The sequence below is a fragment of the Rhinoraja longicauda genome, chromosome 16 (assembly GCF_053455715.1).
Source record: "Rhinoraja longicauda isolate Sanriku21f chromosome 16, sRhiLon1.1, whole genome shotgun sequence".
Classification (NCBI taxonomy): Eukaryota; Metazoa; Chordata; class Chondrichthyes; order Rajiformes; family Arhynchobatidae; genus Rhinoraja; species Rhinoraja longicauda.
The window spans coordinates 6,849,174-6,866,786 of record NC_135968.1 but is presented as its reverse complement, the minus strand read 5'-3'; the positions used below and the strand labels follow the sequence as shown (position 1 = coordinate 6,866,786).

Here is a 17,613-nt window from a genome sequence, read left to right as displayed (position 1 = left end):
TTCTCCCCGTGACCGCGTGGGTTTTCTCCGGGCGTTCCAGTTTCCTCCCACACTCCGAAGACGTGCAGGTTTGTAGGTTAATTGGTTTCGGCAACAGGGTGTAAATTGACCCTGGCGTGTGTAGGATAGTGTCGGTGTGCGGGGATCGCTGGTCGGCGTGGACTCGGTGGGCCGAAGGGCCTGTTTCCGCACTGTATCTCCAGACTAAACTAAACGAGTGTACGGGTGATCATTGATCGGTGCGGACTCGGTGGGCCAAGGGTCTGTTTCCGCACTGTATCTCCAGACCAAACTACCTTTCAGGCACTTGATTTACCGAGGTGTCCTCTTACCTCCTCTCCCGTCCCTTGCATGACCTCCAGAGGGATGGCGTAGATCTTGTTGTGCATTTCCACCGATCGCCTTTTGCCGCTACGAATCTTCACCAGCAGAACACGGAAGTTGGTCCCGCCAAGATCCAGGGCCACAAAATCTCCATTTTCTGTCAACAAATTTTGAAAGAAATTTAAGCCGCTCGATTTATGCCGCTGTGTGATTTTTGTTTGGAAAGGCCGGTTTGGGGACACGGGCTGCAAGGTGACACGGTGGTAGAATCGCCGCCTTACAGCTCCAGAGATCCCGACTACGGGCGCTGTCGGCATGGAGCTTATACGTTCTCCCCGTGACCGCGTGGGTTTTCCCCAGGTGCTCCGGTTTCCTCCCACACTCCAAAGACACACAGGTTTGTAGGATAATTCGGCTTCGGTCAAAACTGTGACTTTTGCGGTCGTGTTGCTGCCTGGCAGCGCCGGAGACCCGGGTTCGATCCTGACTACGGGTGCTGCCTTACGGAGTTTCTACCTTCTCCCCGGGTGCTCCGGTTTCTTCCCACAGTCCAAAGACGTGCAGGCTTGTAGGTTAATGGCCTCTCGGAATTGTTCCGAGTGTGCCGGATAGTGCTAGTGTTCGGGAATCGCTGGCCGGCGCAGACTCGGTGGGCCGAAGGGCCTCTTTTTCCACGCCGAATCTCTCAACTAGACTAACACCACAACGTCTTGAACAGAACCTAATATTAACATGTTAATATTAATATGAAGAAGGGTCTCGACCCGAAACGTCACCCATTCCTTCTCTCCCGAGATGCTGCCTGACCTGCTGAGTTACTCCAGCATTTGTAGCAGCATCTGCAGTTATTTTCTTATACTAATATTAACAAGCCCTTGTTTAAATATAACATACATGTGGGGCTGACCACAAGGCCCAGAGTTTGTCCCACTCTTCATTGCTTCTGCTACCCCTCACTTTCACCAGTTATTCTTTGACTTTAAAATTGTAAATTGCCCCTCGTGTGTAGGATAGTTTAGTTTATTTAGAGATACAGCGTGGAAACAGGCCCTTCGGCCCACCGACCAGCGATCCCCGCACATTAACACCATCCTACACACACAGAGGACAATTTACACACATACACCAGCCCAATTAACCTACAAAGCTGTACGTCTTTGGAGTGTGGGAGGAAACGGAAGATCTTGGAGAAAACCAGCTCGGTCACGGGGAGAACGTGCAAACTCCGTACAGACAGCACCTGCGGTCGGGATCGAACCCGGGCCTCTGGCGTTGGAAGGCAGCGACTCTACCGCCGCGCCACCCGGTAGCTCTGTCATTTCTTCAACGAACCTAAAGCACCAAATCTAACCGACCTGCAATCTCTTTTCAACAAAGGCTTCCTTGTCGACGGAATCAAGAAAACTAACGGATAAACGAGAGTGCTAAATACCAAGTGCTGGCAGCAACTCTACCGCTGCACCACTGTGCCGCCCCTTAGTGTTAATGTCAGTCAGTGTGTGGGGATCGTTGGTCAGCGCGTGGGCCAAAGGCCTGTTTCCTCGCTAAAGTCTAAAGTAAATGTTAGTGTGTAACTGGGTACCTGTTCCTTCTGGGGTACTGTGGACTCAGTGGGCCGAAGGGCCTGTTACCGCGCTGAATCTCTCCAGTCTAAAGTAAATGTTAGTGTGTAACTGGGTACCTGTTCCTTCTGGGGTAACGCGGACGAAGGTGGGCCGAAGGGCCTGTTACCGCGCTAAAGTCTAAAGTAAACGTTTGTGTGTAACTGGGTACCTGTTCCGTCTGGGGTACTGCGGACAAAGGTGGGCCGAGGGGCCTATTTCTGCGCTGAATCTCTCCAGTCTAAAGTAGACGTTAGTGCGTAACTGGGTACCTGTTCCTTCTGGGGTAACGCGGACGAAGGTGGGTCGAAGGGCCTATTTCTGCGATGAATCTCTCCAGTCTAAAGTAGACATTAGTGAGTAACTGGGTACCTGTTCCGTCAGGAGTAACGCGGACTAACGTGGGCCGAGGGGCCTATTTCTGCACTGAATCCCTCCAGTCCAAAGTAAACATTAGTGCGTAACTGGGTACCTGTTCCGTCAGGGGTATTGCGGACGAAGGTGGGCAGCATTTTCACCGTGGCCGCCTCGTGGGTTTTCTTCTGCAGCCCCATCTCCATCTCCTTCCTCATCCTCCCCTTCACCTCGAACAGCTGCTCCCGGGTGAGGGTGAAGGAGGCGAGCGTCTCGTCCATCTCCTTGCGCTGCGAGACCAGCCTCTCGGCCACCGCCGTCACCATGGCGGCCCCCTTGCCGCTGCCGCTCTCCGAGAGCAGGAACCGCACCTCGCAGTCGGGCACCAGGCGCCGCACCGTCTTCTGGAATCGCCGAGCAAACCTGCAGAGAGACGCCACGCACTCAAAATGGCGGCCGGTGTTGCCTTTGGGTCACGAGAGGGCCCCCCCCGGTGGGGGTCTCTCTACGCAGGGATTCTCCCCCTCTACATCGGGGACCTGGGGTGGAGGGTAATGCACCGAGGAGTCCCCTGCAACCCGTTCCTCTCGCGGTTCACAGCCTCGCCAGACGCCTGCCACTTTTGCGTGCCGTGTTGCACGTGTACATGGAGTGTGTGAGTCTGTGTTCCACGTGTACATGGAACGCGCGAGGTTGCAGCCCCTGTTCCAGTGTCTAAAGGGGCCGCTCCTTGCCTTCCGGCCGCACTTCACGCACACCGTCCCCCATCTTTGGACACCCTGTGCGTTTGGGGGAGTGGGTAGGGGCCAAGGGTGTCCTGGTTGGGTTGCTCCTGGGCCTGGCCAAGCTGGCCATCCGCGAGTCACGGCGCCAGGCGGAAAGAGGGCTCTGCCCGGGCCGGCTGCCTGCCCCCTTTACCGGGGTCACGACCCTGCCCAGGCGGGTTTAGAGAGGGACTACGCGCTGTCCACGGGCTCTCCGGGGCATTTCCGGGTCCGCTGGGCAGTGGTATGTATCCTTAACAAGGATTGTGAAATAGTTATCTAATATTTGTGTTATGGAGGGTGGGTTTTTTTGTATTGTTTTGTATTGTCCATCTCAGTTTTGTAACTAATTGATTAAAACGATATGCAATTGGTTCTCCCTGTGGCCTGCGTGGGTTTTCTCCGGGTGCTCCGGTTTCCTCCCACACTCCAAAGACATCCAGGTTTGTAGGTTAATTGGCTTGGTCAAATTATAAATCGTCCCTGGTGCGTTAGTGTGTGGGGTACGCTGGTCGGCTTGGACTTGGTGGGCCAAAGGGCCCCTTTCCACTCAGTACCTCTAAATTAAACTAAACGAAACTGACGGGGTTAGTTTATTAAAAAAGGCCGTTAACTGTTTGGGAACAGTTTGCTAAACCACGTTGGCAAAGAACTGCTTGTGACCTCAAGGTTACAACTGATAGGAGCTTGGCCAGAACTGGGAACAATGGGCCCTTCATAGAGCCAGGTACTTGACACATCCCAATCACCCTGTGTAGATAAGGAACCCTGTTTTTCAGCGGTATCTTCTGTGTGAAAGTTGTTAATTGAATGTCCAGTGCCTTTTGTCTGCTAGTCATTTTCAGCCTTCGGTCTTTTAGCTGAACTCCATAGTTTCTTTAAGAAAATAACTGCAGATGCAGGTTTAAACCGAAGATAGACACAAAATGCCGTGGTAACTCAGCGGGACAGGCAGCATCTCTGGATAGAATTCCTCGTACCCATTCCCTCTGCCTGTCCCGCTGAGTTACTCCAGCGTTTTGTGTCTCTCCATAGTTTCTTTGCCTAGTCAGTTGTGATATGTCCAGTTTTTTTCCCCGTTTAGTTCAGAGATACAGCGCGGAAACAGGCCCTTCGGCCCACCGAGTCCGCGCCGACCAGCAATCCCCGCTTGCTAACACTACCCTACACACACTGGTGGGTGACTATTTGTATATTTACCAAGCCAATTCCTCCCCCACGCCAAAGATGTGCAGGTTTGTAAGTTACTTGGCTGCTGTAAATTGTCCCTATAGGTGGGATAGTGCTCGTGTACGAGGTGATCATTGGGCAGCGCGGACTCGGTGGGCCGAAGGGCCTGTTTTCACGCTGCATGTCTAAAGTCTACAGTTAAATGATAAAGAGTGCCTGGAACATGGTGCCGGGGGTGGTGATGGAAGCAGATACAATAGTGACATTGAAGAGGCTCTTAGACAGGCACATGGAGATGCAGGGAATGGAGGCAATTTAATTTGTCATCATGTTCAGCACACGCACTGTTAGCTGAAGCCCTGCGTAGCTTGGTTTAGAGTTACAGCACGGGAACAGGCCCTTCGACCCACCGAGCCCGGGCTGACCAGCGATCCCTGCACACTAACACTACCCTACGCACACGAGGAACAAGTTTACACTTATACCAAGCCAATTAACCTACAAACCTGCACGTCTTTGGAGTGTGGGAGGAAACCGAAGACCTCGGAGAAAACCCACGCAGGTCAAGGGACGAGCGTACAAACTCCGTACAGACAAGCACCCCCGTGGTCAGGATCGAACCCGGGTCTCTGGCGCTGTGAGGCAGCAGCTCTACCCGCTGCGCCACCGTGCCGCCCTGTTGCACTGCACCCGGGCTGCACGGTTCCTGGAAAGCTATGTTGCGTTATGAAAGTTATGTTGAAAGACTGGAGCGACTAGGCTTGTATACACTGGAGTTTAGAAGGATGAGAGGGGATCTTATTGAAACGTATAAGATTATTAAGGGGTTGGACACGTTAAAGGCAGGAAACATGTTCCCAATGTTGGGGGAGTCCAGGACAAGGGGCCACAGTTTAAGAATAAGGGGGTAGGCCATTTAGAACCGAGATGAGGAAAAACTTTTTCAGTCAGAGAGTTGTGAATCTGTGGAATTCTCTGCCTCAGAAGGCAGTGGAGGCCAATTCTCAGAATGCATTCAAGAGAGAGCTAGATAGAGCTCTTAAGGATAGCGGAGTCAGGGGGTATGGGGAGAAGGCAGGAACGGGGTACTGATTGAGAATGATCAGCCATGATCACATTGAATGGCGGTGCTGGCTGGAAGGGCCGAATGGCCTCCTCCTGCACCTATTGTCTATTGTCTATGAACACACTACCCACTGAGAAGGAAGTCGTCAATGGGAAACCTTGAGGCGGCTCTTGGCTAATCGATAATGGTTCAGCGGACGCACAAAATGGATTTGTTCTTGCACTTATGGAGCCAAAACCCGCCCTGATCATACTGCCGGAGCCTGGCTTATTTACTGAGATAACAGCCTATTCAGAAAATGGAGAAAACAAAATCAATGACAGAAATTACAGCCACATCTCCCGATAAAAGGGTAATTTGACCAGAGTAAGTGCACAGAGAGTGCCAGTTAGTTAAACAAACCCGAGTCAATCTCAGCCACCTGCGATAATGCAGTCACCAGACTCGGGTGAAAGTGAAACTGGAATTTAGAAGGATGAGAGGGGATAGAAACATAGAAAATAGGCGCAGGAGGAGGCCATTCGGCCCTTCGAGCCAGCACCGCCATTCATTGTGATCATGGCTGATCGTCCACAATCAATAACCCGTGACTGCCTTCTCCCCATATCCTTTGATTCCACTAGCCCCTAGAGCTCTATCTAACTCTTTCTTAAATCCATCCAGTGATTTGGCTTCCACTGCCCTCTGTGGCAGAGAATTTCACAAATTCACAACTCTCTGGGTGAAAATGTTTTTTCTCACCTCAGTTTTAAGTCAAGTCAAGTCAAGTCAAATTTATTTGTCACATACACATACACGATGTGCAGTGAAATGAAAGTGGCAATGCCTGCGGGTTGTGCACAAAAAAGAATTACAGTTACAGCATATAAATAAAGTTAATAAGTTACTATAGCGTAGACAAAAATTTAGTCTCTGGGGTTATAAAATGGCCTCCCCTTTATTCTAAGACTGTGGCCCCTGGTTCTGGACTCGCTCAACATTGGGAACATTTTTCCTGCATCTAGCTTGTCCAGTCCTTTTATAATTGTATATGTTTCTATAAGATCCCCTCTCATCCTTCTAAACTCCAGTGAATACAAGCCTAGTCTTTTCAATCTTTCCTCATATGACAGTCCCGCCATCCCAGGGATCAATCTCGTGAACCTACGCTGCACTGCCTCAATTACAAGGATGTCCTTCCTCAAATTAGGAGACCAAAACTGTACACAATACTCCAGATGTGGTTTTACCAGGGCCCTGTACAACTGCAGAAGAACCTCTTTACTCCTATACTGAAATCCTCTTGTTATGAAGGCCAACATTCCATTAGCTTTCTTCACTGCCTGCTGTACCTGCACGCCAACTTTCGGTGACTGGTGTACAAGGACACCCAGGTCTCGCTGCACCTCCCCCTTACCTAACCTAACTCCATTGAGATAATAAGGATCTTATATAAACATATACAATTCTTAAGAGATTGGACAGGCTTGGATGCAGGAAACAAAATTCACGATGTTTGGGGGAGTCCAGAACCAGTTGAAGAATAAGGGGCAGGATATTTAGGACTGAGGTGAGGAAAAACTTTTCCATTCCAGAGAGCTGTAAATCTGTGGAATTCTCTGCCGCAGGAGGCAGTGAAGGCCGATTCACTGGATGTTTTCAAGAGACAGTTAGATATAGCTCTGAGGGCTAACGGAATCAAGGGTTAGGGGGAGAAGGCAGGAATGGGGTACTGATTTTGGATGATCAGCCATGATCATGTTGAATGGCGGTGCTGGCTCGAAGGGCCGAATGGCCTACTCCTGCACCTATTTTCCACGTTTCCATGAAACATTTCCCATTGTGTCCGGTAACGACGGTTTGGGAACGGCTCCATCCAGGACCGCGGGAAAAAGCAGCGAATTGTGGACGCAGCCCACACCATCACACAAACCAACCTCCCTTCCACTGACTCTGTTTACACCTCACGCTGCCTCGGCTAGGCCAGCAGCATTGTCAAGGACAAGTCGCACCCCGGCCACTCCCTCTTCTCCCCATTCCCATCGGGCAAAAGGTATAGAAGTGTGAAAACGCACGCCTCCAGATTCAGGGACAGTTTGTTCCCAGCTCGTATCAGGCAACTGAACCATCCTACCACAACCAGAGAGCAGTGCCGAACTACTAACTACCTCATTGGTGACCCTTGGACTATCCTTGATCGGACTTAGCTGGCTTTACCTTGCACTAAACGTTATTCCCTTATCATGTATCTACACGCTGTAAATGGCACGATTGTGATCATGTCTTTCCGCTGACCTAATAACACGCAATAAAAACTTTTCGCTGTACCTCGGTACACATGACAATAAACTGAACTGAATGGCGTCCACTGTCTACAGCCTTTCACAGCACTTTGTAAAACAGAATTTGCTACTTGTCTTTCATAATTGGCAGCTGAAAACAGACCACCCTATTGTGTGCAGTACTGGTTGCCCCATTAGTTTAATGTCTGTTTTAGTTTTAGAGATAAAGCTTGGAAACAGGCCCTTCGGCCCACCGAGTACGTGCCGAGCAACGATCACCCATTCTCTACAGAGGCCAATTAACCTACAGAGTAGCACGTCTTTGGAGTGTGGGAAGAAACTGGAGCACCCGGAGTAAACCCACACGGTCACGGGGAGAACGTGCAAACTCCTTACAGACAGCACCTGTAATCGGCATCGAACCCAGGTCTCTGGCGCTGTGAGGCAGCAACTCTACAGCTGTGCCACTCCAATTTTCGCTAACTGGAGAGCATGAGGAAAAAGCTTTTCACCCTACCTTGGTGCGCGTGAAAATAATACGCTAAACTAAACTAAACTTTCTGCAGAAGGATCCCGGGCCGAAACATCACCCATCCATTTTCTCCAGAGATGTTGCCTGACCCGCTGAGTTACTCCTGAGCACTTTGTTTCTGTCTATATACTAAAACTCTCGTTTGTTTGTTTGTTTGTTTGTTTGTTCCTGAACTACAGTCAAAACGGTACACGATAGCGCGACAATTTTAGGCCCACCTTACTCACCGTCGTCCCTTTGTTGCTAATGGACGAAGTTTCATTGAAATTGGTGTTATATTTTTAAAGTTATTCGCTTTAAAGCTATTTAAAGTTCAAATCTTTATCTCCTAGGGAGGGAGGGGGATGGAGGAAAGGGGTAGGCGAGGGAGGGAGGGGTAAAGGGGGGGACAAGAGGGGAGGGGGGAAGGGGGGAAGGGGGGAGGAGAGGGTGCTGCACCAATGCAGGAGAGGTTTGGGCCCAACGGGTCCACTTGGTCTAGTCTAAACTAAACTTTGGTTTAGATAGGAACAAAGTGCTCAGGAGTAAACTTTAGTTTAGTTTCATTTGTTGTCCCGTGTACTGTGAAAAGCCTCTTTTGTTTCGTGCGACCCCAGTCCGCGGAAAGACAATGCACGATTACAATCGAGCCATGCGCAGTGTACAGATACATGCTCCTCCGTGGATTGTCGCCTTGTGGTGGAGGAGAAGCTTGTGCCGGTCCTGAGATCCTGAGAGCGATGCCGTCTGGAGCTACCCTCCTGGTCGGGTCACCCGTGGCGGTAAGGTCGAGGGGGGAGGTCCCTGACCAAGAGCGATCCAACCAAGACCTCAACGGCGGAACAGGGGGAGGACGATGGCTGACTTTAGTGGAGCGTCACAACGGCTGGGAAGGTGGATGGATGAAGGCCGCGGCAGAAAAGGGTCCCCGGTCGTCTTGGACTCCATTGCCACTGGATCCTGACCCAGGTCTGTCAAGGACCATGTGGTGGCTGTCTGTGCACCAGTCTCCCCACGTCAAACAAAGTCACGCACAGGCGTCCTCTATGGAGAGGACAGTCATACTCGCTTCAAGCGACCGCCGATGATAATGATGACATGCTGGATGCTTGCTTCCCAGACTCGGGTCTGAAGAAGGGTCTCCACCCAAAACGACACCTATTCCTTTTCTACTGTTGCCTGATAACAGCTGATAACAGGAAACTCATGGACAGTTTCTTCCCAGCTGTTATCGGGCCCCTGAACCATCCCACCGCAACCAAGAGAGCAGTCCTGGACGACTATCCACCTCATTGGTGACCCTCGGACTATCCTTGATCGGACTTAGCTGGCTTTGCCTTGCACTAAACCTTATTCACAAGTTACAGGAGTAGAATTAGGCCTGTATCATATCATATCATATCATATATATACAGCCGGAAACAGGCCTTTTCGGCCCACCAAATCCGTGCCGCCCAGCGATCCCCGTACATTAACACTATCCTACACCCACTAGGGACAATTTTTACATTTACCCAGCCAATTAACCTACATACCTGTACGTCTTTGGAGTGTGGGAGGAAACCGAAGATCTCGGAGAAAACCCACGCAGGTCACGGGGAGAACGTACAAACTCCTTACAGTGCAGCACCCGTAGTCAGGATCGAACCTGAGTCTCCGGCGCTGCATTCGCTGTAAAGCAGCAACTCTACCGCTGCGCTACCGTGCCGAATTAGGCCCACCGAGTCTACTCTGCCAGTTCAATCATGGCTGATCTCTGCCTCCTCATCCCATTTTCCTGCCTTCTCCCCATAACCCTTGACACCCGTTCGAATCAAGAATCTCTGCCTTAAAAATATCTACTGACTTGGCCTCTGCAGCCCTCTATGGCAATGAGTTCCACAGATTAACCGCCCTCAGTACTAAAGGGGATTGGTTCCCTTATCATGCGTCTATACACTGCACCGTGCCCTTATCGTGTGTCTATACACTGTAAATGGCTGGATTGTAATCATGTATTGTCTTTCCGCTGATTGAGCAGCACGCAACAAAAAGCTTTTCACGTGACGCCAAGCGGTCCTTCCTCCCTGTGGCTATCAAACTGTTCAACTTTCGGCGGCCACGGTGGCGCAGCGGTAGAGTCGCTGCCTTACCGCGATTGCAGCGCCGGAGACCCGGGTTCGATCCCGACTGCGGGCGCCGTCCGCACGGAGTTCGTGTGTTCCCCCCGTGACCTGCGTGGGTTTTCTCCGAGATCTTCGGTCTCCTCCCGCACTCCAAAGGCGTACAGGTTTGTAGGTTAATTGGCTCGGCGTCAATGTAAATTGTCACCAGTGTGTGGAGGATAGTGTTAGTGTGCGGGGATCGCTGGTCGGTGCGGACTCGGTGGGCCGAAAGGGCCTGTTTCCGCGCTGCGCCTCTAAACTCTCCTTCCCCCTTCTGTCGTGGGGTAGACTGAGACTGAGACTGACTTCCCCCCCCCCCACCCACCCCAATCTTTGCACATCCCCAATCTTTTCCACTCCTCCTCACTTTAATTTCACGTTTCATGTATTTTATGTTTTAATTACTGTTTTTATGATTGCCGGCAGATCAATTTCCCTCCTGGGATAAATTATGTGCTATCATAGAGTCATAGAGTGATACAGTGTGGAAACGGGCCCTTCGGCCCAACTTGCCCACACCGACCAACAACGTCCCAGCTCCACTAGTCCCACCTGCCCGCCACGCTTGGTCCATGTCCCTCCAAACCTGTCCCATCCACGTAAACATTTCTTAAACGTTGCGACCGTACCTGCTTCAATTACAATAGACAATAGGTGCAGGAGGAGGCCATTCGGCCCTTCGAGCCAGCACCGCCATTCAATGTGATCATGGCTGACCATCCTCAATCAGTGCCCCGTCCCTGCCTTCTCCCCATACCCCCTGACTCCGCTGTCCTTAAGAGCTCTATCCAGCTCTCTCTTGAATGCATTCAAAGAATTGGCCTCCACTGCCTTCTGAGGCAGAGAATTCCACAGATTTACAACTCACTGACTGAAAAAGTTTTTCCTCATCTCCGTTCTAAATGGCCTACCCCTTATTCTTAAACTGTGGCCCCTGGCCTCTTCCGGCAGCTTGTTCCCTACACAGCATCAATTGTGTGTAAAAAAAAAAAGTTACCCCTCAGGTATTTATTATTAATTATTCCCCCCCCCCTCACCTTAAACCTGTGTCCTCTGGTCCTCGATTTCTCTTCCTGGGCAAGAGACATTGCATGTATCCGATCTATTCCTCCATTAATTTTGTTCTTGTTAGACTTCCCAAAGTTCAACGCCTCAGATTTCTCCGCGTTAAATCCCATCAGTCATTGCTTGGCCCATTTCCCTCTAAACCTGCCCTGTCCATGTAATCCATCCGGGTTACTTCGTATCGCATGTTGTGTCTGTTTTTCGGGGTTGAAAGGGGAAGGGGGTTAGGGGGAGGGTGGGGGGGGTGGACTTACTGCGGGTGCATCTTGTACAGCGACCCGTCCATTCCCACGGTGGTCCGTAGCCTGGCCACCCCTTTGTTGTGCCGCAGTTGCGTGAGGATGGCCCCCAGGACGGCGCCGCTGAGGTTGGCCGAGCGGAAGGACACGATGGCACAGACGTGCTGGACCGCGATGCAATCCTCCTCCGACGGATCCAGTCCCAGGCGGGTCAGGGTCTCATGGGCCTTCGTCAAGCCCCCTTTGGTTCTGCGGGGGCGGCAAAAGGACAAAATGTCCGTTTAGACATAGAAACATAGAAAATAGGTGCAGGAGTAGGCCATTCGGCCCTTCGAGCCTGTACGCACCGCCATTCAATATGATCATGGCTGATCATCCAACCCAGTATCCCGTACCTGCCTTCTCTCCATACCCCCTGATCCCTTTAGCCACAAGGGCCACATCTAACTCCCTCTTAAATATAGCCAACAAACTGACCTCAACTACCTTCTGTGGCAGAGAATTCCACAGACTCACCACTCTCTGTGTGAAAAAAAACGTTCTCATCTCGGTCCTAAAAGACTTCCCCTTATCCTTAAGCTGTGACCCCTGGTTCTGGACTTCCCCAACATCGGGAACAATCTTCCCGCATCTAGCCTCTCCAAACCCTTAAGAACTTTATATGTTTCTATAAGATCCCCCCTCAGTCTTCTAAATTCCAGCGAGTACAAGCCTAGTCTATCCAGACGTTAGAGATACAGCGTGCGACGAGGAAAAACTTCTTTGCCCAGAGAGAAACATAGAAAATAGGTGCAGGAGGAGGCCATTCGGCCCTTCGAACCAGCACTGCCATTCATTGTGCATAAGAAAATAACTGCAGATGCTGGTACAAATCAAAGGTATTTATTCACAAAATGCTGGAGTAACTCAGCAGGTCAGGCAGCATCTCAGGAGAGAAGGAATGGGTGACGTTTCGGGTCGAGACCTTTCATTCATTGTGATCATGGCTGATCGTCCCCAATCAATAACCTGTGCCTGCCTTCTCCCCATATCCCTTGACCCTAGAGCTCTATCTAACTCTCTCTTAAATCCATCCAGTGATTTGGCTTCCACTGCCCTCTGTGGCAGGGAATTCCACAAATTCACAACTCTCTGGGTGAAAAAGTTCCTCCTCACCTCAGTTTTAAATGGCCCTTTATTCTAAGACTGTGGCCCCCTGGTTCTGGACTCCCCCAACATTGGGAACATTTTTCCTGCATCTAGTTTATCCAGTCCTTTTATAATTTTATATGTTTCTATAAGATCCCCTCTCATCCTTCCAAACTCCAGTGAATACAAGCCTAGTCTTTTCAATCTCTCCTCGTATGACAGTCCCGCCATCCCGGGGATCAATCTCGTGAACCTACGCTGCACTGCCTCAATTACAAGGATGTCCTTCCTCAAATTAGGAGACCAAAACTGTACACAATACTCCAGATGTGGTCTTACCAGGGCCCTGTACAACTGCTGTGAATCTGCGGAATACTTTGCCACAGAAGGCAGTGGAGGCCAATTCACTGGGCGTTTTCAAGAGAGTTGGATTTAGCTCTTTGGGCTAAAGGAATCAATGGATATGGGGAGAAAGCAGGCGCGGGGAACTGATTTTGGATGATCAGCCATGAGGGCGTGCAGCGTAGGTTCACGAGGTTGATTCCCCGGAATGGCGGAACGGAAACTGAGACCACAGTAGGAAGAGACCCTGCTATGGATTTAATATTGCACGATGTACGATGCCTCAGAAAAGCCACCAGCATCCACAAAGACTCTTCACACCCCTGCAACAGTCAGTTCGAACTCCTTCCATCGGGCAGACGATACAAGGCCTTCTACGCCCGCACCTCCAGACTCAGGAACAGCTTCATCCCCAGGGCCACAGCTGCTATGAACCGGTCCTGCTGAGCCGGATGGTCACAACACATAGATCAACTTGCACTTTACCCTGTCCAAAACTGTTACAATTGTTTCGTTGGGTTGTTGTTGTCTAAATTAATTAAATTATTGCATCGTATGGGAGGCGCATTCCCAATCTCGGTGTACCCCTGGGTACAATGACAATAAAGATATATTGTATTGTATTGTATTGTATTGTATTGTATTGTATTGTTGTGTTAAAGCACCACTTACTTCTCAATGGCAGATATATGCTTCGTTTCCAGCTTGCCCTTGGTGAGGAGCTCCGGTGTGATGTTCCCTTCAAACAGCAGCCCTTCCTTTGCCATCTTCACGAGAATCAGCCTCACGAGTTCTCCCATGTACATCCCACTGATCAGCTTCTCAAACCTGCAAGAGTGCACATCTACCGTGAGCGGTGAAGAAGGCTTGTGGCGCGGCGCGGCGCGGCGTGCCTCCATCGGTCGGGGCATCGAGCCCGAAGAGTCAGGAGGTCACGATGCAGCTTTGTGGGACTTTGGTTGGGCTGCATTTGGGGTACTGCGTGTAGTTCCGGTCACCCCATTGCATGGAGGACCTGGAGGCTTTGGAGAGGGTACAGGAGAGGTTTACCAGAATGCCAGGTGGGCCCAAAATGCTGGAGTAACTCGAGGGGGAGAAACAGAGATAAGGAAGGGTGAGATGTGAAAACGAGACATCAAAGGAGGTGCAGTTCAAAGGAAATGTAGAATAGATCGTTGTTAGCTAGGAGAAGGTGACATCGAGGCACAGAATTTTTTTTAAATCGGGGACAGTCAGACTGGTCGCAGAACTGGGATACGGGAGGGATGGCGAGAGAGGGAAAGCAAGGGTTACTTGAAGTTAGAGAGGTCAATATTCAGAAGATAAGACAAAAAAAGCTAGGGCAACTCAGCGGGACAGGCAGCATCTCTGGAGAGAAGGAATGGGTGGGTAACGTTTCGGGTCGAGACCCTTCTTCAGAGTGAGAGTCAGGGGAGAGGGAGACACGGAGATAAGGAAGGGAAAGGCGTGAAAATGAGACATCAAAGGAAAATGTAGAAGGGATCATTGTCAGCCAGGAGAAGGTGACCACAAAGCAAACAGAGATAAAATGCAATTGGGGGGACGGTCAGACTGGTGGTAGAACTGGGAAGCGGGAGGGACGGAGAGAGACGGGAGGGACGGAGAGAGACGGGAGGGAGAGAGACGGGAGGGACGGAGAGAGACGGGAGGGACGGAGCGAGACGGGAGGGACGGAGAGAGACGGGAGGGACGGAGAGAGACGGGAGGGACGGAGAGAGACGGGAGGGACGGAGAGAGACGGGAGGGACGGAGAGAGACGGGAGGGACGGAGAGAGACGGGAGGGACGGAGAGAGACGGGAGGGAGAGAGACGGGAGGGAGAGAGACGGGAGGGACGGAGAGAGACGGGAGGGAGAGAGACGGGAGGGACGGAGAGAGACGGGAGGGACGGAGAGAGACGGGAGGGACGGAGAGAGACGGGAGGGACGGAGAGAGACGGGAGGGACGGAGAGAGACGGGAGGGATGGAGAGAGACGGGAGGGATGGAGAGAGACGGGAGGGACGGAGAGAGACGGGAGGGACGGGGAGAGACGGGAGGGACGGAGAGAGACGGGAGGGACGGAGAGAGACGGGAGGGACGGAGAGAGACGGGAGGGATGGAGACGGGAAGGATGGAGAGAGACGGGAGGGACGGAGAGAGACGGGAGGGACGGAGAGAGACGGGAGGGACGGGGAGAGAGAGGGAAAGCAAGGGTTACTTGGAAGTTAGAGACGTCAATGTTCATACCGCTGGGGTTGTAAGCTGCCCGAGCGAAATATGAGCTGCTGTTCCTCCAATTTGCGCTGGGCCTCACTCTGACAATGGAGGAGGCCCAGGACAGAAAGGTCAGCGTGGGAATGGGAGGGGGAGGGGGAGGGGGAGGGGGAGGGGGAGGGGGAGGGGGAGGGGGAGGGGGAGGGGGAGGGGGAGGGGGAGGGGGAGGGGGAGTGGAAGTGTTTGGCAGCCAGGAAGATCGGGTGGGGGTGGAGCGAGCGGACGTACAGTTGTTTCCCCGGATTGAGGGAGCCGCGGTCCAACTCCCGGTCAAACTCAGTGCGGATGTCCTCCAGCGAGCCGTCGTCACCGAACGCCCCCCACTCAGTGTTGATGCACATCCTCCCCTCGTCCCCTTCCACCAGGTCAATGTGCCGCAGCTCCTCCATGTAACAGGCGTTCGTCCCCGTACCTGAGGGCGGGGTTAAGGACACACGTGTCACAAGGCCATCGGTGATAGCAGCCGAACCAGGCCATCCGGCCCATCAAGTCTACTCCGCCATTCGACCATGGCTGATCCATCCATCCATCTCTCCCTCCCAACCCCATTCCCCGGCCTTCTCCCCAATAACGCCCGACACCTGTATTTGGATCGACACAAAATGCTGGAGTGACTCCTAATGATAGGAGCAGAATCAGGCCCATCAAGTCTATCATTCGGCCCATTCCTGTTTAGTTTAGAGATACAGCGCGGAAACAGGCCCTTCGGCCCACCGGGTCCGCGCCGACCAGCGATCCCCGCACATTAACACTATCCTACACACACACACTAGGGGACAATTTTTACATTTGCCCAGCCAATTAACCTACAAACCTGCACGTCTTTGGAGTGTGGGAGGAAACCGAAGATCTCGGAGAAAACCCACGCAGGTCACGGGGAGAACGTACAAACTCCGTACAGACGGCGCCCGTGGTCGGGATCGAACCCGGGTCTCCGGCGCTGCATTCGCTGTAAGGCAGCAACTCTACCGCTGCGCCACCGTGACCGCCCATCAACCCTACTCCGCCATTCAATCATCGCTGATCTATCTCTCCCTCCCAACCCCATTCTCCTGTCTTCTCCCCATAACCTCTGACACCCATAGTGATCTAGAATCTATCTATCTCTGCCTTAAATACGCCCACTGACTTGGCCTCCTCGGCCTTCTTTGGCAAAGAATTCCACAGATTCACCATCCTCTGACCAAAGAATCTATCTATTGTAGTTTATTTGGAAATGCCGAATGGAACCTGTCCCTTCAGCCCACCGAGTCCGTGCTGACACACTAAGATCATGTGATAGGAGCAGAATTAGGGCATTCGGCCCATCGTCTACTCCGCCATTCAATCATGGCTGAACTATCTCTCCCTCCTAACCCCATTCTCTTGCCTTCTCCCCATAACCTCCGACACCCGTACTAATCAAGAATCTATCTAATTCCGCCTTGAATATATCCACTGACTTGGCCTCCACAGCCTTCTGTGGCAAAGAATTCCACAGATTCGCCACTCTCTGACTAAAGAGATTTCTCCTCATCTCCTTCCTAAAAGAACGTCCTTCAATTCTGAGGCTGTGACCTCTAGTCCTTGACTCTCCCACTAGTGGAAACATCCTCTCCACATCCACTCCATCCAAGCCTTTCACTATTTTGTACGTTTCAATGAGGTCCCCCCCTGATTCTTCTAAACTCCAGCGAGTGCAGGCCCAGTGCCGACAAACACTCATCCACAGCCCAGACACAGCCATCTTGTAGTTATACACACAGCACAGATATAGAATTAGGCCATTCGGTCCATCAAGCCTACCCCGCCATTCAATCATGGCTGATCTATCTCTCTCTCTCTCTCTCTCTCAACCCCAGTATCAACACCATGGAATGTTACACACATCCAGTAGTGAATTCACACTCAGGCGTGATCTCAGTGGGTATGTGCGCACACACTGTAGTAGTGAGTTCACACTCAGGGACCCCAGTGGGACGGTGCGCCTACCCCAATGGCCGGTTCACATGGTGGGAATGCGCGCACACTCTAGTAGTGAGTGTAAAGAAGCACACGACTAGTAGTGAGTTCACACTCAGGGTTCCAGTGGCGTGGTACACACACCCTGGTAGCGAGTTCACACCCAGCAAGTCCAGTGTAAAGGTGCACACGGCTAGTAGTGAGTTCACAATCAGTGTTTCCCGTGGCGTGGCACACACACCCTAGTAGTGAGTTCGTGCTCATGGATCCCATTGGGGTGATACACACCGCCAGTAGTGAGTTCACACTCGGGTTTCCCATCGGGGTGAGACAGCTAGTAGTGAGTTCACACTCCGGGTTCCCAATGGCAAGGCGCGTACTGTAGTCATGAGTTCACACTCAGGGTTCCAATAGCGGTGATACTGCTAG

At 51.7% G+C, this 17,613-nt stretch overlaps 1 protein-coding gene across 1 annotated transcript in view; it reads right to left on the bottom strand.

Moving 5' to 3' along the window:
- The window catches only part of hk1 (hexokinase 1), a 59,535-nt gene that overhangs the window by 21,670 nt on the left and 20,252 nt on the right, over positions 1-17,613 (bottom strand). Inside the window, exons 6-10 of the mRNA XM_078413119.1 lie at positions 15,472-15,655; positions 13,642-13,797; positions 11,515-11,748; positions 2,398-2,702; positions 333-481 (exon numbers count right to left, since the gene is read on the bottom strand). Of these exons, the coding sequence (XP_078269245.1) occupies positions 333-481; positions 2,398-2,702; positions 11,515-11,748; positions 13,642-13,797; positions 15,472-15,655 (1,028 nt within the window). The remainder of the gene's footprint in view (positions 1-332; positions 482-2,397; positions 2,703-11,514; positions 11,749-13,641; positions 13,798-15,471; positions 15,656-17,613) is intronic.